The 23669-nt window shown below is 45.8% G+C and overlaps 2 protein-coding genes across 3 annotated transcripts; both read left to right on the forward strand.

Moving 5' to 3' along the window:
• Positions 1 to 3925: 3925 nt before the first annotated feature.
• LOC135821636 (E3 ubiquitin-protein ligase RBBP6-like) lies at positions 3926 to 19448 on the forward strand. 2 transcript variants are annotated; one of them, XM_065334637.1, is made up of 15 exons: positions 3926 to 4294; positions 4481 to 4571; positions 5996 to 6032; positions 8839 to 8877; positions 9453 to 9541; positions 10198 to 10351; positions 11003 to 11145; positions 11407 to 11597; positions 12732 to 12829; positions 14146 to 14380; positions 15021 to 15097; positions 15741 to 15810; positions 16359 to 16440; positions 17052 to 17201; positions 17626 to 19448. In XM_065334637.1, the coding sequence occupies exons 1-15, from the start codon at positions 4123 to 4125 to the stop codon at positions 18986 to 18988; spliced, it is 2991 nt and encodes a 996-aa protein (XP_065190709.1). In that variant the 5' UTR covers positions 3926 to 4122; the 3' UTR covers positions 18989 to 19448. The 2 variants fall into 2 exon arrangements, with proteins under 2 accessions (XP_065190709.1, XP_065190715.1); XM_065334643.1 differs by lacking the exon at positions 8839 to 8877.
• Positions 19449 to 21428: 1980 nt separating this feature from the next.
• LOC135826367 (serine/arginine repetitive matrix protein 1-like) lies at positions 21429 to 22382 on the forward strand. The gene has a single exon (XM_065339016.1). The coding sequence runs from the start codon at positions 21429 to 21431 to the stop codon at positions 22380 to 22382; it is 954 nt and encodes a 317-aa protein (XP_065195088.1).
• The last annotated feature ends 1287 nt before the right edge of the window (positions 22383 to 23669 follow it).

Below are 23669 nucleotides of genomic sequence, written 5' to 3' on the forward strand. Positions count from 1 at the left end.
AAGCAGCTGAGCTGAAGCTCGAACTCTGGAGTCGAAGGTACTACCGGTACAAGTAGGGGTATAGCTGTACGTGCAGACTATCACTGCAGGCCAAAAAAAAAAAAAAAAAAAAAAAAAAAAAAAAGAGGCCGGCAGCAGCGTGCAGTGTGCAGAGCTACAGCGCGCCCTCCTGCTACAACTTACAAGTGTAGTACCGTACCAAGAGTACGAGTACATAAGCAGTTTTACATAATGTTACTCTTGATTGTACTGATATGAGTGTCACTAGTAAGTTCCTCCGGCTCTGTTGAGTCGTCCGGTGAGTAACATGGAACGCACTCTGCTCGCTTTGCCCTGCCGTTTTGGTGGTCTGGGCCTCGTCGTCCCCAGCTCTATGGCTGTGCAGCATCAGTCGTCCCTTGCCATAACCGATTCTCTAGTGCAACGGATTCTCCGCCAGGACCCATCTCTGGGTGATGCACTGGTGTCCATCCGCACCCAGAAGCGTCTTGCCACCTCCCAATCTCGGGATGCACTGCGGGCTGAAGTCACGATGATTACTGCTACCCTTGATGCCGACCAGCAGCGTGTCATCCAACTTGCCTCTGAGAAGAGTGCTTCAAGTTGGCTGACCTGTAGGCCCCTTGCACGTCATGGCTTCTCTCTCAGTAAGGGTGAATTCCGCGACGGGGTGTACCTCCGGTACAATTGGTTGCCAGACCGTCTGCCGTCAGATTGCTCCTGTGGTGCCAGGTTCACTACCTGCCATGCACTTTCCTGTCCGACGGGTGGATTTCCATCCATCCGTCACAACGAAGTGCGTGACATCACGGCAAGTCTGCTGAAGAAGGTTGCCCACAATGTCGCCGTGGAACCTCACCTCCAGCCTGTCACAGGAGAGCAGTTTCGCTATCGCTCAGCTATTGTGGAAGAGCAGGCTCGTCTGGATGTAGCTGCCAGTGGCCTTTGGGGTGGCCGGTTTGAGCGCACTTTCGTTGATGTCAGGGTGTTTAACCCGTATGCGTCCTCAAACCGGGCCACCTCACTGGCCTCAACCTACACTCGCTCGGCAGGAGCTGAAGGAGAAACGCCGGGCGTACGAGCAGCGTATCCGCGACGTGGAACATGCTTCATTTGTGCCAGCTGTGTTTGCCACAACAGGTGGAATGAGTCGCCACTGTACAGCTTTGTATAAGCGTATTGCGTGCCTGCTAGCAGAGAAGAGCAAGGAGCCGTACAGTGTGGTGATGGCATGGGTCCGCTGCCGCCTAAGCTTTGCGCTCCTCCGGGCGAGCGTCATGTGTCTCCGTGGATCCCGCAGCCTCAAGGTCTCCGTCGACTCTACCACCCCTGCTTCTCTTGTTGCTGCGGAGGCAGTGATTCCAGGGCACTAGCTCTTGCAGTGTGACTTGGCATTCGTGTGGTCTAACAGCAATTTTCATTTACACTTTTGTTATTAGTTTGCTTCACACCTTTTATCAGTCATTACGTATGATTTATAATGCAGTGGCAGTACCAGGCGTGGGCCATCCCCTGGATTATCAAAATGGGTGCTTTATTAGCTTTTCTATTATTGTGTTCACATGGCAAGAAAAACGACACCGCTATGCTACTGATATGAGTGCTGAGTCTGCTGACGCTGCACAGCAGGGAGTAGTAAAATACACGTATTTTACTACTCCCTGCTGCACAGCCTGCAGCGCTGAGTCCAGGGTTATTATTAAAAATTATTAATTAAATTTTTGATAGGGCAATCCCCACAGGCCTAAGGCCTTTTGACAGGGTACCCTAAAAAATGAAGAACAGAATTACGGAAGGTATGCAAGGAAGAACTAGAGCGGACCTCCGCTGGGAGGGCATTCCAGCGGTCAGAGCCAAGGAAAGTGACAGAAAATAAACCATAGCGACGTTTGGCTGTCGGAAGAGCAAGGGAAGAGGACACTTGAGAGCGGGTGCGAGAACTAGTGCAGGTAGAATTAGAGCGGAGTTCAGAAGTAACATTTTTATTTCGCGCATACATGTACAGCTGAGTGAGTGGCGCCATGGCCACATCATGCGAATTATTTTGTCCAAAATTGAAATTCAAAAAGCGAAAAAAATGGTCAAAATGTTTTAAGAAAATTCAAAAAATCCCCCAAAATGCAGAAAAAATTCGATCCGCTGCCATGGTTTTTACAGTACTCGTACCCAACATTTCCAAAAAATGAAAAAATAAATAAATGAAACCACAAACTGCTTTATGTGTGTCTGTACTGCTGTGTGCTTCCAAATTCGGGGGATGGGTGTCAAAAGGTCAAAGGTGTGTGTATTTGAAAGTACTGTTTTCACATGTCAAACTTGGTAATAATTATATTGAGCAGCACATGTACTCTCCACATCAGATGTGACAGCACTGTCGTTCTCCAAAAACGGCCAAAATTCAATCCTGATGAGGCCAAAATTCAAAAAAAATTCAAAGTGCGAAAATCCCACCAAAATTCAGAAATAATTGAAAACATTTTGTGGACAAGCCTGAAGCAGGATTCACAGAAGCTTTTTTGCGATGCGACACGCGATGCGACGCGATCTGCGATGGACGCGCTACGGGTGTTTGCAGTGCATGAACTCTGGCCAGTCGTCCCCGTACGCAAAATGCGTACGCATTTGTATTTACCGTACATTTTCCTCGTGTTTTGGGCGAATCTGAGCGGTACGACGCTGTCGAATTGGGCCTGAATTTGCCCTGAACCAGCCGCTATCGAAGTAAAATAATTAATTAGGTGTTTTGAAGGCCACACGGGAACACTGCGGCCATGTCTTCTTTCCTGCGTCGTTTGTTTGAAAATCGGCGTGTTTTTGAGCTCGTAGTTCGTCTTCGTTGTGGAATGGCCGTGCGTACATTCTCCTTGGAATTACCAAAGTCTCACCCCCGTTTATTACATTACTCGAGTTTTGCCGGCAGCCACGATAGTTTTTATCCCTGCTTCCATACGTCCTTTCATTGAACAGCCAAACGAAACTTTGTGGCGCGCCTTAGTTTTTTGTGGCGCGGGGGTCTCAAGTTTGTCACTTCGAGTTGTACACAACAATCAAATCAACACCTCAAAGGACCAAAAAACCAAGTGAGCAAGTATTTCAACCTTGCGATTCTGCCAGGCCTACTCTGAGGATGGAGACTTCTACTCGGTAGCACATACTCGTGTCAATAAGCTGGGAGGGAGAGCGTGGCGAGTAAAATGTTGGGATGAAGAGAGCCACATTCTCTCTCGGAAAAGGTCGTCGTTCCTGCACTGGCTACACACTTGCTCAACCCAGCTCTGCAGAAGGCTAGATTTTGCATGCACGTGCGAGATTCGCATCCGCCGCGCACATAGGCAGAGTCGAAATTTTTGTACTCTCGGATTTGCCGCCATCTTGACGAGTGGCCACTGCGAAACACCCGTGTATATATATATACGCGTACGCGTGCGATGCGAACTCGCGAAATACCATTCACAGAAGAAGTCAGTGATGCGACAACATCTTGCTGATTTGGCTACGTCACCATGATATTCGCGCGGTTTGATACAACTTGTACAAATTTATAGGCAACTCTTGAACCTTTGTACAACTTTGCTGTAGAAAAGGTCAAAATCGTACGCCAAATCGCTTGTCGCATCGCATCGCATCGCAAAAGTTGAGCCAAGCTCAACTTCTGCGATGGCCCAGTTGCGGCAGTTGCGTGGGGTGCGACAAGGCTGCGATTTGGGGTTTTCCCGGTTTCGCGCCTGTCGCATCGCGTGTCCATGGTGTCGCATCGCAAAAAAGCTTCTGTGAATCCCGCTTGAGCCTACACAGGCTAGCTACAGCTAGCGCCTCACGTCATCGGTTACGTCATTTAAAAGCATCTATTCAGTGACGTCACACCAAGAGGCAATCATCATGAATCATGCATGATCCATATCATTCGCGCATGCGCCACCAAAAATTGAACAGCAAGAAAGAACGTTATGCCAATGTTTAGTTTTCACTCCTCTGATCTGACCGTTGAGTTTTGTTCTTGGCTTTCCTGGATTGTAACATCGAGTCGGAAGCAAGGAGTTGTTAGTTCGTACAAGAACAATTTGAAGTATTGCATTTTGACGGTACACAACTTGGCGTCGTACCGGTCGCTTGTTGGGCGAAATGTCGTCTTGCGTCCACTACAAGTTTGCTAATAGCAAAGACTACTCAACGATATCTTTCGATGGACTTGCCATTAGCCTGGCGGACTTACGGGATGCTGTTTTGGTACAGAAGAAGATGGCTAAAGGCCCAACGTTTACGCTAGAGGTTGTCAATGCACAGACGAAGGAAGGTACGTGCATCAACTCATCTCTTGGATTTTTTGCCAATTGCGTATTGTATATTGTGATTTTTGTAGAGGCATACTATAAATCTTTGTTGCCATATTCTTCACTGCGTCCCATTGTTCTTTTGCTGACTGTTTGCAGTTACTTTACATACCTTTTGTGTTTGTTGTTTGTGACTGTCTCTTGTCCAGAATATAAAGGTGATCCTTCTCAGACAATGATACCTCGGAACGCTTCTGTTCTTGTACGCCGAGTTCCTCTCAAGACAAACAAAAAAGTCCTGTAAGTGACCACTAACATCCGGATAACTCTTGAACGTAATATTTTGTAGGCTCGGCCTCACTGAGCGTCGCTGACTCAAAACAAGATGTCAACAGCTTGCCTTTAGTGTAATTCTTTGATTGGCTTAATGTAGAAAATTCCACTCATCTGCTGACTTGACTTTTAATTATTATTATTAATTTATTCCGCAATCACGATGACATAGTAGCCAGTGCAGGCTGTCGTAATAAAACGACTCATCCGTGTTCCATTCCCGTGCAAGGTACATGCATGGTGCGACGGCACAATGACAGCTGTCGCAAATCACACTGAGTATTACACGTGTTTTTTGGTGATTCCTGGTTAGCTGCTAGCTTTTCCCTACTCGAAGATGTTGCCGCCGCGAAATCTGGGGGTTTGTGTTCGCCCTGGCGAAAACCGTGTTTTGATCCGTTGAGGGAGACGAGAGATACAGTGCGAAGACGTACGATCTGTCCGAGAATCGGCGAAGAAGAAAGCTTCGCAGACGACTCGTAGTGGTTGGGAACAGAATGGAACATATACCAGTCGATGCCTGTCATGGTAGGGATGACTGCTACGAAGTTTTAGCCCCATGCTCCCCAGCGCTTTTTAGCGCCCGACGATAATTACCAAATTTCATCGATTTTCCATGTGGATCAAAGCATAGTCTCCTCAATCTTCTCCAGTCGAGCTGAATCTGGACGCTACAATGTCGAGACGCGAAAAGAGAACATGCATGAACACACAGGAGCATCACATGCAGCTGCATTCTGCCTTGACGAAGCTGAGAACAACACCAGCACCACGCATTTGGAAGACATTTCGAAGAGGACGAACTACATATCTGCGTTCAAAAAAGCCTCTGTTCTGTGCAGTGCAGTATGCATGCGCGTGCATGTGCGAAGCACGGGGTCCGCGGATCAACTAATACTTCGTTCAAAAATCATTGTGCCACACGGGTTGTATGATTTGTGTGCGATCATGGCCTTTCTTCTTGACAAACAAAACTGAAGTTTTTCGATCTTCAAATCGCCATAGCGTCCTTGTCATGACTCCAAATCAGCTGAAACTTTGCAGGAGGAATGAAAATGCCATGCTGAATCGATTGGTACCATTTTCGAAGGGTTTCCTTGAAAAATAAAATTTAGCCTGCACTGGCTAGACATAGTGCCAATAAACATGGTTGATTGTGATGCGGGTGATTTTAACCAGCCATGGTGATGATTGTGAAAGGATAACACCTAATCCCTCAAACTGGATTGTACACAATTTCGTGCAAGTTTTAAATGCTCAATATGTTAGTGCTGCACTCCGCAGATGCTTTCCCCTGTAATATGTACTTGTTCAGGGGGTCCTCTGTGGTCATTCAACATTTATATTTTGCTTACAAAAATTGTGTTCGTATTCTTATGTTTCCATCACAGCGACACAACAATTGTGACCGGCAAGGCTGATTCACCAGTATGTATACTATCTTCTAATGTCCTTTCTCACTTCTTGACAGATAGCCCAACTGGCTTGCTGTATTCTCCTGTTCTCTGTACTGATAATCATCTTAATGCTGATCACCTTTTTAGTTATTTGTACTCATTGTGGTCATACTTTTACGCATGCCAACGTCATCCTGTATATGACACAATTGCAATACATGTATATACTCGTTTTCGTAAAAATACACGGACTACAGATGAGTTGGTCCTTCACAGCAGTTCACTCCGTGCAGTGCTGCTTATGGCTTTGGTGAAGTGGAAATGCAGGCTCTTTCTTCATCCTGTGTGGTGTGGTCACCAGTGTGAACTGTATGTGACCGTACTTTTTGAATGCTGTTGTGTATCGTTGCTATCCACAGTAATATCAATGAGGGGTATTTTACTGTAGCGAAGTAGATATTCCCATCACATGTTGATCGGATCGGCAACTAAATATGTACTCAGTATTGGCTTGCGCACAAAGGCTACAGATAGTTAGTTCTCATTCCCTGCAGTTCCTTCTGTGCCGTGCTGCTTGTGGCTTTGGTGAAGTGGTAATGGAAACAAAATCCAGGCTGATCCTTCATCCTGTGTGATAGGATCACTACTGTGAACTGTATGTGGCCGCACGTTTTGAATACTGGTATGTCACATTGCTGTCCGCCATAAGATCAATGGGAGATATGCAGTGAAAGATAGTTACATCACTTAGCCAGGTTGAATCGACGTGTACACAACATAAGATGACAGAACACAAGCGTGGAGTGTTGCTGTGATGAAGGAACACACGGCTGTGAATATGAAGGAAAAAAGTAAATCGTGGAAGATGTCCCCTAGCTTTTATCTGTGGTTAACCTTTTTTGCTATTAGGTTCCTTTCCATGGTCCTTGGAATTTGTAGTGGTGATAATTATGGTCCACCTTTTCTAATGACCCGGAAAGAGTATTCCCCTAGTATAAACGAATTTCTAGCTATAAAGTTGATTGTTCCAACTAGGAACACACGCTTCTTGCCGAACTTGACACTTGACTGACTCACGACTGCCATCCGGAGCACACGAGAAGGTGGAAGGTGCGACGTGCTCCTCGTGTGCTCCGGATGGCAGTCGTGAGTCAGTCAAGTGTCAAGTTCGGCAAGAAGCGTGTGTTCCTAGTTGGAACAATCAACTTCATGACTATTACCGCCGAAGTCGCAACTTCTAAGTTTCTAGCTATAGTTCAAGCAATCATTCCTGCTTATAGTTGCAAGAAGTTTTTGCATAATCCAAGTTATGCGACTCTTGTGCTGTGCACTAAGAATGATGAAATTGCAGAAGCTGCTAAGGGGCTATCCGGCATTAACGATAATTTTCACGAAACGAAAAAGTTTAGTTACGACCCTCGGCCCACCCTGAACGAAAAATAGATTGACTTGACAGCAAGAATGCCTTGATGTCTCACATATCAATATTTTTCAAAACGAAACTCCCCTTGACCCACCTACCCATAAATGAAACTTTTTCTCTTTGTGCAAAAGATCGATAATTATGGACCCTTACCCATATATTGACACGCAAAATGGTCCTCCATTCGCCCTGGCCACGTTTTCATGTGTTTCCCTCGCGTTGGATGCAACATCACATGGAATTACAGTATATCCAATGTATTTTGCTTTGGCTGGCTATGGGAATGTCCGGTAGTATGCATTTTGATGTACTTGTGCGCTTGGGACAAGCGCTTATCTACTGTTTAGCCAATCTGACTCGACGAACAAATCTGAAATGGTAGTTCCATAAAATGAAGTCGCAAAAAGGTGTGGAAACTGTGTGTTGGTGGATACAAATTATCATGTGTTCTGCTGCTGTATACTGGTGGGAGTTTGGCTGTGAGCGTGAATGATTGTGATTGTGTGTTTACTGCTTGGTGCTTATTTGTGTGCATGGGCTTTTTGAGGGCTGGGCTTATGTCTTTTTTTGCGGTCACGCTATTATAATTATATCTGTGTTATGATTACTGTATACTCAAGTGCAGTACTTGGACTGTTGCCCAATGAAATTTGATTGTGTAGATCGATGTTGTGCTATGCAACTACTGACCTTTGCATTGGTGCTGGGTGCTGACTACAGTAGAGTTGCGCGTGCAAGAATGTTGTTTCCAAGGGGTTAGCCTGCGGCGTTCTTATTTTTCAGCAATTTGGTTGTGTTCTTATAGCACGTTCTAACAAACAATTCGTTCTTGATCATCTGTATCCCAAAAGCTGCCGGAAAACCAGCACCGCCGTTCTTAACTTTAGGCTGTGGCGTTGTTAGCATGTCAGGCCTGACGTTCTTGGGCTCAACATTCTTCAGCGCACGACTCCACTGTATGCATGATATTCGGTTTCATTAGGGACAACTGTAGTTGCAAGTATTTCCAAGTTGAATTTGTGCATTTTCTCACATGGCTCTCCATAGTCGTGCATTTTACTGTTCTCAGAGGCATTCTACTGGTAACAGCTTGATGTAGTTTTGAATCGTTGCTATCCGTTTTCTATTTACCAAAGCAAGTCTGTCAATGAATCAGTCCATGTTTGATGCCGCAAGATTATTTTGGATATGTGCAAGCTTGACGTTACATGCATCATTTTTTTTGGCTCTCTTCCCATGTACCTAATTTATGTTTTGCAGCATTCATTTCTGATTGGCAGTGAACTACATTTGCTAGTCCGACCATTCACTATTGTGTTGATCATTTTGCGGTTCCGGAGTTGTTTTATTTCTGCTGTGAAGTGTATGTCTCTCTTCTGATCATAAGTTGTCTCAAATCTTTCTCTACTCCAAGGACCCAACGCCGTCACATACGGCTGCTAAGCTTGCCAAGGTGCGCTTACCATTATGTGTATGTTTGTGCTTTCGGTGAAGAAGTGAAGTTGGCACGCCTGTGTGTGTGTGTGTGTGTACGTGTGCATGCCCGTTGTGCTCTACATTGGGCATTGTAATGAAGTTGGTATGTATGTGGGAACACTTTATTGTCGGTGGTACGTTGTATATGTGTATGCGTGAGTGCATGTGGTTTAGTGCGAGTGCCCTATATATTTGGTGGTGCAACAAAGTTGCCATGCGTGTGCATGCTGTGTTGCATGACAGTGTGTGTGTGGTGGGGGGGGGGGGGGGGGGGGGGGGCATCATTTATTCAGCAACTGTTCAATGTGCCTATCATAGTTGACATTAATAAATAACTCACTCTTGGTTCAGCTTTTCATAGTTAACTCGTGGCATGCTTCACATAAGTATTGTACTGCAACCCGACAGTCTTCACTCTTTACTGGTTTCACGTGGTTAGCACTGCTCATGACGGACCGTCCCTGCTATACACTCTTGACTATAACTTTCTCTCCTTTTTTTATTTATATTCAGTTTATTTTCAATTTGGTTCATTGACTTCACTTTATCTAGACTGCTGATTTAGTGCATACTGATGCCACTGAAGAAGAGAAGATAAAGGCCGCTATGGAGCAAGGCACAGTCGAGTTCACGGCAGTGAAGTAAGCGGTCTGCTGCTGCCTGTATGTTTCCTTCTGCTACAAACCCTGATTTGTGCCGTTATAGAAACTGCTTGAGTTATTCAAGAGGTTCTGCTTCGCATCAAAGAGCAATTGCATGGAGGATAGGTGTCTAAGTTAGAGTCGGCTGCTTCATGTGTTTTTGGGTCCAGATTTCTGTGTTCAGTTGAGGATCTCTATATTATAAAACACACGAGGAAGATGTGTATGGATTGATCTGGTGTGTACCATTCAAATTTGGCAGCGTGATGTTGGAAACCTCCCATATTTTGCTGCGGGAAATTCCTGATACATATTTCATGTGTTTTGTTTAAAACAGCAGAACATCTTTGTGATGTATGGCACGTCATAGTCCTTTTTCCCATGAATTCCACGGTGCTGCTTCCCCAATTATGCGGTATTCGTACCTTGCGACATAGGTGTAGTCTTTTCACGATTTGGGAACTCTGCAGTGCCAGGTACATACGGCTTGAGAGCTATAAACTGTCTATTATGGGACTAGCATATTATTGCCTGCACCTGAGAGCTCCTTTCACTGAGCAAGAATTCATTTCCTTGCAAATTTGTTTGGCCTTTGTGTGTTGATTATTTTGGCCTTCACCTTAATGCACTTCTCTACTTGGCTTGTTTATTTTTAGTTTGCCCAAGATTCAACCGCCTCGTAGAGGTGGCCGGCCGCAACATCATGCTGTGCAGTATGTGCCCCAGGAATCCATGGTTTTACCAAGCAATTACGTTTGCTACCGGTGTGGAGAGAAAGGACATCACATTCGCAACTGCCCTAATCCAAAGGTGCGTGACTTCTTTCAGCAGACTTGTATGTAAATATTGCGACCGAGCTTTTGGCCATATTCTTATATCCTTTAATCCATGACACCAAGAGTTCCAACCCATCCCGTAGTACGCTGCTCTACACGTGGCTTCCGGTGAAGGTATGCTACCTACGTTACACAGCCATCCACTATGGAGACCAATTGGGTTGCGGCATCATTATTGATGTGCTTTGGTCTCGAGCTTGCGGGGCTTCTGAAACCATGCTTTGCACTCGGCATTGCCTTTGAATGCACTTCTGTGATGCATTTTTTGTGTGTCCGCATACAACTGTTGCGCCTTAACTGTAAGATTTAAATTCAATCAGCCAGTTGGTCATTTGCATGAGTAATAAGGGCAGCAGCGCGCTGCATAGAGCACCCACCGCTCGGAGTCAGAGTTGAATATACTCCGGGGATTAGACGTGACTTGAATCCACTGAATTGCTAGTGCTGAATGCGAGCAGTCGTTTGTACGACAAGGGCCTTATCGATCCCTACTTTGTGGCATGATCTTGACACTGCGACTCTGTGAGTTCATGTTTCTTGCCCAAACCTAGCAACCCTGGTGTGACCGCTGTCCGTTACTTGCTTGTACCAGGTGTTTGACTCAGTAATGTTGTTTTGTTCACAGTCCGACGTCCCCATCCATGTGCCTGGAGCTAGAAACCGTGGTACTGGCATTCCTAGTGAATTCCTAGTTCCTGCTAGTGATGAAAAGGCGCCAGGTGTGTTCCGAGACCGGTCTGGGAATCTTGTTATTGCCAAAATTGACAGGTAAGCTGACTACTGAATGGAATGTTTGATTGCTGCTGTGCTTCACCCTGTTGTTGTCGACAGGCACTTTTAGGGCACAGAGCTGGCAGAATTAGAAGGTCTCTGTATGCGTTCATGCTAGTCTTAGGCTTACCTCTTTTTTGTGCTGTGCTTGCCTAGGTCTTGTAACGATCCAGGGTCTTGATAGATACAGGACTCTGCTGGTTCCATTCTCAGCTGGCTTATGTCATACTTTGCCTTAATTTGACCTTTTTTTCTCAGGGATGCCTACCTCAAAGGCAAGAAGCTGACAAAGAATGATTTTCCGGAGGGTGCAGATGTTCCTGATGCCCCGACATTGCCAGTCAAGGAAGAGCGTGTTGTCCCTGAGGAGCTAAGATGTTACCTGTGCAAAGAGCTGATGAAGGATGCTGCCCTGATCCCTTGCTGTGGGCAAAGCTTCTGTGATGAGTGTACGTATTGCTTGCTGATGTTCTTTCTGTTTTCGATCTACAGTAATTTGAATGTAATGATAGAGAGGTTCCGCATAACGTAATTACGTTAGTAAAAAACGTAGTCGATCTACGGAAAGTCTTACGTAAACCGCATGCGCATCTGGGTTCCGCCATACGGAGTTTTCAAATCACGTAGCTGCCCTTGGCAACTCCGAACACGGCAGTGTACGACCAGATCGTCCTGGGGAGAGAGTCATAAATTTGTACCCCAATCCACTTACGGACCAGCTACGTTATCAGAGCCCTATCTACGTACTCTCCGTAGACAACTTTCCGTAAGTGGAGTGCAAACTCGCGAATTCACGGGTTTTTCCCGCCCACTAACGTAAAGTTGCTCAACTTTACGTAGTGCGGAACCTCTCTGATGCAATCTCCAAGTATGTCTGACTGTGTGGCTACTACAGTTGTGGCAAGTGAAATCCGACACTTGCCATAGGGGACAGCGCCACAAATGGAGATCAATGATGTAATGCACTGCACCAAATTTGTACTATAGAGCCGTATGCATCCCAAACAGATCGAAAGGTCACAGCGTAGATACACACAGTTCACAAACATAGTACACATAAGGAGTATTGGTATCCAATCCCCATTCATTTTTGCCAGCACCTTTTGAACCTTGACTGTGATGAGTACGAGTTTTGTCATCAGACAGATAAAGTTGTATGTAACACATGTACTTTATGTACGCGGGGTTGCAGACTGCGTGGTGCAGTCCCTTATGCCAAGTGTCGGATTTCACTTGCCACAACTGTAGTATCCCGGACCATGTGCCCATTTTTTCTTAGAAGTACATGTATGTATAAGGTGCTACTCCGTTCACATATTAGTTATATCCAGTTCACATCTATAATGGCCCCAATGTGCATGAAACTTCACCATGACCGCCTGCCGCAAACCTTTCACTGCAACTCCGACACCCTCGGATGTTTGCAGCACGTGCAATGTCATCATACAGCTGAACGGCGCTTGTGTGCATTCTATTCTCTACAATGTTTTGTCTCTGGGTTTTCAGATTATGTGGGCTTTTGTGAAGTGGGCTTTGTTGAGTGGTGTGTATCTTACCTACTTTTATCAAATTGCTGTCTCTAGGTATTCGGGATCATTTGATCAAGAATGACTTTGTGTGTCCGTATTGCAAGGAGCTTACATCCCCAGACAGGTTGTCACCCAATGCTGGTCTTCGTTTGGTAAGGTCCATGTTGCTTATCCATGGTATTTTCTCTCCTGCCACTCTTGGTTCTTGGTCTTCGATGTTGAGCTTTCTAGATACACCGCAGCATGCTATATTCTTCACTTGGGTTTGGCGCGGCGTGTTGCCCTCATTTTGTAGCCAAGAACTTGGGAATCAGTTGGGTCATTCCTGCTTCCAAGTCTGTTTTTCGGGGACTTTAGCTGGTTTTGTACGTAACGGGTGTGACACAAGCAGTACCTTTGAACCCGCTGTATTACGTGTGAAATGTTGCAGCTAAGTCGCACGGCGATTCCTATCCAGGCAGCCTGGCCGTCATTTCACTATGTAGTGACGGCAGCACGCCGCCCTGCGCACCTATACTATAGCTCAGAGATCAGATTTGCATGCTCTTGTCAATAGTGATACCGTAAAAGCCTGTAAATGCACCCACCCAGTATAACGCCCACTACCCGTGTCCACGCCCAGGTGCCCAGTGTCAACACGCTTGTCCCATTTTCTAGCCTACCTCCGTGTAAACGCCCATGGGCGGCAGTGCAGTACATGCACAGCTCCACGTGCATGCATGGTACTGTACAGTCCATTTCAAAACTATAGACGCGTACCTAGGCAAAAACCGTTATGCCAGCATCTATACCACATAAAATCTGTGATCACTTTGTGCATAAATTATTCCAAATTGGGCGTCTGTTATCCAATCGTTTAGAAACTATATGAGAGTAATTGTGGAGCGGTCCTGAGCAATATTCCGAAAACTATTCTCAAAAAGTTCCAGCCAAATTTGAAATATTTCAAAAACCCTACGCGTCTATAGTTTTGAAATGGACTGTAGTATAACTATAGTGTACCGTGCACTGTGCTAACCTTATACGTACTAATACCTGCAAGAGTATATAACCCCCCCCCAAGAGTGTGCAACTCCTGATACCCTTTCTATGGGGTTCCCCGGTGGCGAAAACTCGCATCACGTGGTGTAGTGTCCCAGTTGCACGTTTCCAGCAAGCAGCAGAGTAAATTATAAAAAGCACTCCCTGGCAGAAACTCACTGCGCGTATGCAACTCGCCAGCACAATCATGGCAGATTTTCGGATTGCGCGCACGCTATCCTTAGTTGTACGTATTGTAGAATGGCTAATTTTAGCGGATACAAATTTTAGCCCAACTTTATGCCCATGTTCTTGACCTTCACTAACGTTTCTGCCCAGGGCCTTACCACTGGCTTTGACCGTAGTGTCCTGTATGCTATGCTTCGTTTATGCTACTCCAGCTGAACTGTATGATGGGTTTTTTTTGCGTGTTTGACTTTGTGCTCAGGCCATCGCCAAATTTCTCAACAATAATCTACAAGATGTACCGCCCACACCTGAAGGTGGAAAGAAGAAAATAGAGTTTCGTCTTAAGACTGCTGGTTCATCAAGTTCTACTGGCGCCAAGGAGGAGGCATCTTCTCGCAAGTCAGAGGTTGTGCCAGAGCTTCAGGCTTCTGCTCGTCAAGCTGAAGGCGAGAAGAAGACTGATGCCGCCTCAACTGCAAACTCGACGGTATCAAGTGAGTCTCCCTGACTGTAAAAGCCATTGTGATCCTATGTTTCTTCATCTTGTCCGTGTGGTGGTTTGCTGATGCACGTCCAGCCCTTTGTGGTGAATATCGAGTTCGAGTTCGTACTCCAATGAAAGACGATCTCGGTGCCGAAATTCATGTTATGGCAAGGGTTAGCAAACAGAATTCATGCTTGAATGATGTTGACAGGTTGTATGGGTACAGACAGTACAGTGTGGTGACTTAGTAACTGTCAGACCGATCCACGATTTGTCTTCCTACTGCTCTTCCAAACGAAAGTGTGCAAGTTCGCATTTTAGTTCGCGGACCGAAAAAGTGTTCGCACACTCAAATTGACATATTTATTTGTTGTTGTCCACCAGTTTATTACCAAGATACTGTAGGGTCTTATCTAGCAACATTAGGCACAATACTAGTACTGACTGATGATAGAGCCGAATCTCAGACCGTTGATGTCAATATCATCAGTCAGTATTTTGCCAAATGTTTCAGGTTCTATTAAACCCAACAATAACGTTACCTTGGCAATAAATTGAAGGACAACTATGCACAATGATTAAATTTTCGCCCTTTCTTCAACTGCTTCATTGTAGTCATTTTGTTCGCCTGTGTTTTGTCCTTATTTCAGCTCCTCATCGTTCACCAATCCATGCTGGTAATGACGCAAACTCGATTGGAACACCAGAAAAGGATACCACTCCGAGGGTAAGCTTTCTTGTGGTGAACACTCAAGAGCTTGTGGCCTGCACTTTCTAGCATGTTGATCTACTCCATTCCATCCCTTATCCTTTTACACAGCTTATGGTGTGTACAGGCGAAAGGTATTTATGAATGCTCCTAGACCTACACCAAGAGTACATAAACCAGAGTGTGCAACTGTGCATATCAGATCTGAAACAGTTCAGTTCGTGCACTACGTCGCCCTGATGAGGTCAGCCAAGCCGCGACTTGCGTACAGCTCAATTTTTCATGTTTCATAGCCCGGAAATCAGCCAAGTTTGCTTGATTTTAGACGTCCTGTTTCAGGATTTCGGTGTTTTGTGTGAATGTGTACGCTGCGTACATCCACCGACAAGTAAAGTCACCAGGCTATCCGTATCAAAAAACCGAAATCAGGACAAACTCAGTGACCTGCACCACCGCGACTGGTTACGCAACTTTTCACCGTACCTGTGGCTTACCATGCCGTCAGAAATGACGTACTGCACGAATTTCGCTCCCACAGGAACCATCCCGAGTTGCACACTCAGGTTCATGTACTCTTGCCTACACTACTAGTACTTACTGCCATTCTATTTGAACTTCTCTTCTGACCCTGCCTTCTCTTTTTCTTTTCTTTTTGTGGTAGGCATCACCACCTCGCAGTCGATCTGCTACTCCTCCACACTCTGGAAGTGACTCTGAAAGTGAACGTAGAAGTAAGCCCCCCCCCCCCCCCCTGATCACCATGATGTTGCTGACAAACAGTTGATTCTCCGCGTGCATCTACGCACCATGGACATAGTCATGTGCTTGGGTTGTGTTCTTTTGACCTTCACACCTTCTTACAATAGAATTATCCTTGTGTCCGGCTGTTTTACCATTTTTCAGTGCATGTTTGTCAAGGGATGCATAAGATCCGATAGGATAAGTTATTCCAGCCGGAAGAAGAAGTATGCACATACCGTAAATCACCGCGAGAACGCCCCGGCCTCGATTTAGAGAAAACGTTGTGTCCGAGTGCTACTAGGGTCATGCGATGTAAGAACCTGGGTGAGCATGGATGGACTGCATGTATATTGTACATGGCATGTGACGTACAGACAGGACTCACTCATCGCCCCGCATCCAAAACACTACCACAGAGGTGGTCCAGGTGGTGCTGCACTCTCGCGGTACTTAGCGGTCGTATCAATATTCATTTCTGTACTCTGAGGGCCTGACTTGTATTCTACACACAACTCTTTGTCTATTTTTAATCAATTAGGGAGAAAGATTGCCCAAGAGTTGCAGCAAACGTATCAGCAGGTGGCTGGAATGCAAGCAGTTCCTGGGTCTGTTGTACCTCCGTAAGTCTCAAGATCTTGTTAGTCATGTCAAGTCATATCAACTGCCGGTATTCTGACTTGTGCTGTTATCTTTTGCATTGTGACATCCAGGAATTGGTAGGTTATAGCAATTTTACCTACCGCATTTTCCGGAGTATAGTGCGCACTTAGATGCATTATTTCAAGCCCCAATTCGCAAGTGTGCACTATGCTCCGGATATGAGAATGCATGCACTTCGAAAGTAGTGTGCAATGTATCAAACTGTTGCAAAGTTTGCCACCTCAGCATGCTTTTGTGTTCCGTTAGGTAAAAAGTCAACTGAGTTCTTCTTTCTACCTTTGTCCTGACTGGTCATGGCACCATGCTCAACAAATCGAAACAACAAAGCTTCCAGTCCCAAAATATTCAGACAAAGCTAATCGTTGTGAAAATGACCATGCACATCAGTGCACGGATCACTAGATACATGTAAATCACCCTCCACTGCGGTCACTTACCATGGGGTCTGCGTGATCTACACAGCTGGCCAGTGGATATCGTAGTGGAAATCAGCCCTACATTTATAAGTGCATTGAATTGCATTCCCTTATACACTTTTACTCTGTGTGTTTTTCATTTTCATTGTTTGTAGGTTCGTACCCAGTGTACCACCGCTATTCCCTGGAACTGTTGGCATGTTTCCTGGAGCGCCGGTAGCAGCACCAGCTGTCGTCAGTGATGCACCACTTTTGTCTGAGGAAGACTTCTATCGCCTGCGCAACCAACTGAAGAAAGGTGCCCCGTAAGTACCCCTCATGAGCTGTCTCTTGTAGTAAAACGAAATTAGGATACCCATAACATCAGTGGTGACGGGATATTGATGCCTACCTCGTATTGTGTCCAGTGTGCCAAGTTTGACTAAAGACACATCGGAAATAGGGTCTCTTTTGCTTGCCTGCTTCAGTGTTGTTCCAAGCTTGGCTGGATATACAGTCAACCTCCTGAATAACGACGACCTTGGGTATGACATCTTGCGAATATCTACACTTCTCATGCACGGTTGAGGGCCATCATTAGCGAGGTTGACTGCTGTTCTGTGGTCTTTTTATTGATTTTGCATATCGTAGTTGTGATAGCAGCGTGCACTCTCCCTTCTTAGTTCTCATACATTTGTGGCTGTAAACTGTTGTGATTGAGTGCTCTTTGTATTTTCGTGTCCTCCCCAGGCGCTCGGTGAGTCGCAGTATGAGCCCCAGTGTGTCAGTGTCTCGGAGCAGGTCGCCCAGCCAGCCGCGTGCTCCACGCTACAGCCGTCCACTGCATCGAAAGTCGCCAAGCCGTTCCTACTCTCGCAGCCGTTCACCTCCTGTGGTGCACACCCGTTCGCCGTCGCCTCGCAATGATCGTTACGCCACGCGACGTTATGATGAGCGATACAATCACCGATCTCGCTCACCAGCTGACTATGAAGCATACCGGGCGTGGTATGACTATCATTATTCCAGTAGAAGAGGGCGAGGTCCCCCACCTCCACCATCGCATGCTGACAGTCGATATCATGAGAGTCGGCATCGAGATAGCAGTCGGTATCGTGATGATCGCTATGCGGAGGAGCGCTATAGAGATGAACGTTATCGCGAGGAAAGATATCGTGGTGAGCGATATCGTGACGATGGTTATAGAGAGCGTGATCAGCGTGGTGGTGATCATCCGCGCTATAGGTCTCGTTCCCCTGCGTATCCTAGCTATCGAGAGTTGGTTGACAACCATCGCTCACGCAAGGGTGACAGCAGACGAGAGCATGACCGATATGATGAAGAGTCCCGGTCATCTAGTCGTTACCATAACGAATACCGTGGCCTGAGTCCAGCTCCGAATCGCTATGATTCACCTCGTTCTCGTTCGGTGAAGGATTCTGCACCAACCACCAGCTTTCGCATCACTGAGCATGTTGACAGCCCGTCAGCTGCTGGCAATGAGCAGCATCCCAAGAAGAAACGTCGCATTGTTGAACTTGTCACGGTCCCTGTGGCTGCAGTGAGTCCTCCTCGCCCTTCCCACCGTCCATCCACAGAGCCTATACCTGTGGATGATGTTGATGAACCAAGCCACGAAGACGAAGATGATGATGTGGAAACGGTAGCACCCATCAAGCGCCGCCACTCGTCCCATAAGAAGAAGAAGAAGAAGCACAAGAGCAAGAAGGACAGGACTGCGGCCGGTGGCAGCTCTACAAGAGATGAAGATGAATACAGCCAGGCAGATGAAGAGGAGCCACAGCCGCCGCCGCCACCCGAGCAGCCGAAGCAATCTGAATCTCACCACCGTCAAATAGAGAAATCGCGTCGGAGCAGCAAGTCTAGTAGCAGAACAAAGTCTAGCAGTGCGCGCGATGATGACTATACACTGGTGGATATCATGGTGGATCCCATTGACCTGACCACCCACAAGGTCAAGCCATCCAGTAGCACTACTAGCATTCGTGACGATGACGTCGTCCTGGCTGATGTGCCCAGGGAAAAATCTGATAACAAGAAAGAGAAGAAGCACAAGAAGCACAAAAAGCATCATAAGCATGAAAAGTCATAGCTGTGCTGTGACTCTCATGTATCACTTGATGGAACCTTTATGATTAATTTCCAACCAGTTGGGTGCTGGTTGCTGCTGGTATGTAGTTTTTAACCCACTTGAAATGCTTTTTTCTAGCATATTGAAAACATCCAAACGGATTCTGAAATATTGACAATACTTCCAAAAATTGTTTTTAAGTTATGAAAAGCCCAAAACCGTGTCACAATATCATCATCCGTTTTCATGAAAGCACACTCACCTTTCCTATCTCATAGCGTCTGCTTATGTTTTTACTTTCAACTTTTAGATTTCCTATTGTTTTGCTTCATACTCATTTTACGGTTCATCCTATTTTCTACAATACTGTTCATGACGTGCTGTGTTGCGTTTCTGATCCTTCTGTTGCGCTTCACAGCCATTCGGTCTTCGTGTGCAGCATGACCTGCCACACACTGTGTGAAGCGTGTTGTACACTGTACTTCAGTTCTTGTCCTCCATGTGGTATGTGTTGTGAGTCTTGTGACATGTGTCTTCTATTGCATTGCTCCTGTTCATCTGGCCATGTGCATCATGTAAAGGAGCATGGGCAGTGTGCTCTATGTTTTTTTTTAAATGCCAAAGGCTCCGAAACGTACCAGTATGAAAGAGGTTCTTTTGGCATCATATGCAGAAAGTGTAGTTCTGTGCAGCTTCCACTATTTGGGGACATGCCTACAGCTGGTCTCGTAGATACCCAGGTCCTGATGTATAATGTTATCCTCTTCACGTATGCACCTCGTTCTGCATGTGTGTGTGTGTACTGCAATAGCTGACAGCCTAGCCATGCCATTACATTGTGTTCTGATCTCTTGTGACTGTGTACAGCGAAATACGTCACTTTCCAGGCTGCATTTTTGCAGAGTTTTCTTCCTGTCCCGGCTTTCTACCTAACCATAAATTCGGTGCATGCCTTCTGTTTGCCATAATAGTTATGCTCAGTGTATGATCATCTGTATTCTTCATGATTTTTCGTTGGGAACTGAATAAACCTCTTCTTTTCCAAACCAAACAACTGGTCTCTACTGCGCTGTGTACATGTATGCTGTTGTGCAGGGAGTCATGAAATACCATAGTTGTATGGTATTTGACGACTCTCCGGTCGCCTAGCACTGGGATTGGCAGTGACAGTTCTATTGCCAGTATTGGGGAGGTGCACTTCAACCAGTAGTACTAGCAGTACTCGTGTTACATGACATTAGAAAATTTAATTTAATATAAACAAGTCGAGAGGGTGCAACTCCACATGCATGCACCATGATGGGCCAACCCACTGGACACAGTACTTCCCAGCTATCAGGCAATGGTCGGAGTGGATCCCGAGAATTGGGGTTATCTAGTAATATCTACTGACTTCTGACGTCATCAGTTATAAGCCATGGCTTCAAACTTCCAGCCCAGTAGAAAGGGTGAACGTGTGGATTTAGATTGAAATTTCTGTGTGGACTTTGACTTTTATGGCATGGCGTAGTGGGTGAGTCATTTTGCATCTAAACTAGCTATAGCTAGGAAAGCAGCGGTGTTTCGAATAATTATAAGGCCAAGCAGAATGTGCGTCATCACCTGTAGTCGCCATGGAATAGGTACCGGCGGATTATGCCGGCATAATTATTGGCATAATATTATTTGGTGGTTGAAAATTTGGAGCATAATTTGGCATCCTCTCGGAGGTAGGAGCATAACTACAAGATTATACCACAGTTCTAGTATGTAGGCTATACAATTGTGTACAATGCACCTGATCAGTGCTGGTGGTCTGCATGGCAAAGGGTTCGGAGGTCATGCAGATAGTATTTTCAATGAAAAGCAGCACAGGGTAGAAATCATGGCAATACATTATTGTATGCTCGAACTCGTCTTCTTCAAAGTTCTTTCTCACACTGACAGTACATGTAGCAGAAGATGCGAGTGAATCAGCCTTCATCAGGTATCCCGGGGGGGGGGGGGGGGGCGAGATAGTGGCGGGTAGTCCGCAAAACTCCGTGTACATGTAGATCTACATGTCATTACATTTGCACGTTATGCATGTTACGAAGTCATGACCAGTCTGGATTTTAGCAGCCATGATATGACTGCAGGCTACGGACTCTTGCTCTAAATTGATGTATAGTTGATGTTCGGTCATGATGGAAGGAGAAGTGGAGCTACGGGAGAGATGAGCTGATTATTCGCAAGGTGAGGCCCAGGGTGACATCGGATGGACGAGTATGATGTTTACGAAGACAGTTGAACATGATAATTTTCAAAGGTAACTCAAACAAATTTGGCAATGAAATAATATTTTTACTGAAGTACAAAAGAAATCACTGTAATGAATAGAAGAAGTACATGATTGTATTGTTTTCTCTCTTCCATGTTGACCTCATACATGCATGGACACCTTGGTATGGGGATACTCATGTACATGTATTTTGTTGTACTTATGGCTACTTGCAACTTGCAAGTACGAAAAAGGCACGATGGTTATAGAGAGCGTGATCAGCGTGGTGGTGATCATCCGCGCTATAGGTCTCGTTCCCCTGCGTATCCTAGCTATCGAGAGTTGGTTGACAACCATCGCTCACGCAAGGGTGACAGCAGACGAGAGCATGACCGATATGATGAAGAGTCCCGGTCATCTAGTCGTTACCATAACGAATACCGTGGCCTGAGTCCAGCTCCGAATCGCTATGATTCACCTCGTTCTCGTTCGGTGAAGGATTCTGCACCAACCACCAGCTTTCGCATCACTGAGCATGTTGACAGCCCGTCAGCTGCTGGCAATGAGCAGCATCCCAAGAAGAAACGTCGCATTGTTGAACTTGTCACGGTCCCTGTGGCTGCAGTGAGTCCTCCTCGCCCTTCCCACCGTCCATCCACAGAGCCTATACCTGTGGATGATGTTGATGAACCAAGCCACGAAGACGAAGATGATGATGTGGAAACGGTAGCACCCATCAAGCGCCGCCACTCGTCCCATAAGAAGAAGAAGAAGAAGCACAAGAGCAAGAAGGACAGGACTGCGGCCGGTGGCAGCTCTACAAGAGATGAAGATGAATACAGCCAGGCAGATGAAGAGGAGCCACAGCCGCCGCCGCCACCCGAGCAGCCGAAGCAATCTGAATCTCACCACCGTCAAATAGAGAAATCGCGTCGGAGCAGCAAGTCTAGTAGCAGAACAAAGTCTAGCAGTGCGCGCGATGATGACTATACACTGGTGGATATCATGGTGGATCCCATTGACCTGACCACCCACAAGGTCAAGCCATCCAGTAGCACTACTAGCATTCGTGACGATGACGTCGTCCTGGCTGATGTGCCCAGGGAAAAATCTGATAACAAGAAAGAGAAGAAGCACAAGAAGCACAAAAAGCATCATAAGCATGAAAAGTCATAGCTGTGCTGTGACTCTCATGTATCACTTGATGGAACCTTTATGATTAATTTCCAACCAGTTGGGTGCTGGTTGCTGCTGGTATGTAGTTTTTAACCCACTTGAAATGCTTTTTTCTAGCATATTGAAAACATCCAAACGGATTCTGAAATATTGACAATACTTCCAAAAATTGTTTTTAAGTTATGAAAAGCCCAAAACCGTGTCACAATATCATCATCCGTTTTCATGAAAGCACACTCACCTTTCCTATCTCATAGCGTCTGCTTATGTTTTTACTTTCAACTTTTAGATTTCCTATTGTTTTGCTTCATACTCATTTTACGGTTCATCCTATTTTCTACAATACTGTTCATGACGTGCTGTGTTGCGTTTCTGATCCTTCTGTTGCGCTTCACAGCCATTCGGTCTTCGTGTGCAGCATGACCTGCCACACACTGTGTGAAGCGTGTTGTACACTGTACTTCAGTTCTTGTCCTCCATGTGGTATGTGTTGTGAGTCTTGTGACATGTGTCTTCTATTGCATTGCTCCTGTTCATCTGGCCATGTGCATCATGTAAAGGAGCATGGGCAGTGTGCTCTATGTTTTTTTTTAAATGCCAAAGGCTCCGAAACGTACCAGTATGAAAGAGGTTCTTTTGGCATCATATGCAGAAAGTGTAGTTCTGTGCAGCTTCCACTATTTGGGGACATGCCTACAGCTGGTCTCGTAGATACCCAGGTCCTGATGTATAATGTTATCCTCTTCACGTATGCACCTCGTTCTGCATGTGTGTGTGTGTACTGCAATAGCTGACAGCCTAGCCATGCCATTACATTGTGTTCTGATCTCTTGTGACTGTGTACAGCGAAATACGTCACTTTCCAGGCTGCATTTTTGCAGAGTTTTCTTCCTGTCCCGGCTTTCTACCTAACCATAAATTCGGTGCATGCCTTCTGTTTGCCATAATAGTTATGCTCAGTGTATGATCATCTGTATTCTTCATGATTTTTCGTTGGGAACTGAATAAACCTCTTCTTTTCCAAACCAAACAACTGGTCTCTACTGCGCTGTGTACATGTATGCTGTTGTGCAGGGAGTCATGAAATACCATAGTTGTATGGTATTTGACGACTCTCCGGTCGCCTAGCACTGGGATTGGCAGTGACAGTTCTACTGCCAGTATTGGGGAGGTGCACTTCAACCAGTAGTACTAGCAGTACTCGTGTTACATGACATTAGAAAATTTAATTTAATATAAACAAGTCGAGAGGGTGCAACTCCACATAACATGCATGCACCATGATGG

The sequence above is a fragment of the Sycon ciliatum genome, chromosome 1 (assembly GCF_964019385.1).
Source record: "Sycon ciliatum chromosome 1, ocSycCili1.1, whole genome shotgun sequence".
NCBI classification, from domain to species: Eukaryota; Metazoa; Porifera; class Calcarea; order Leucosolenida; family Sycettidae; genus Sycon; species Sycon ciliatum.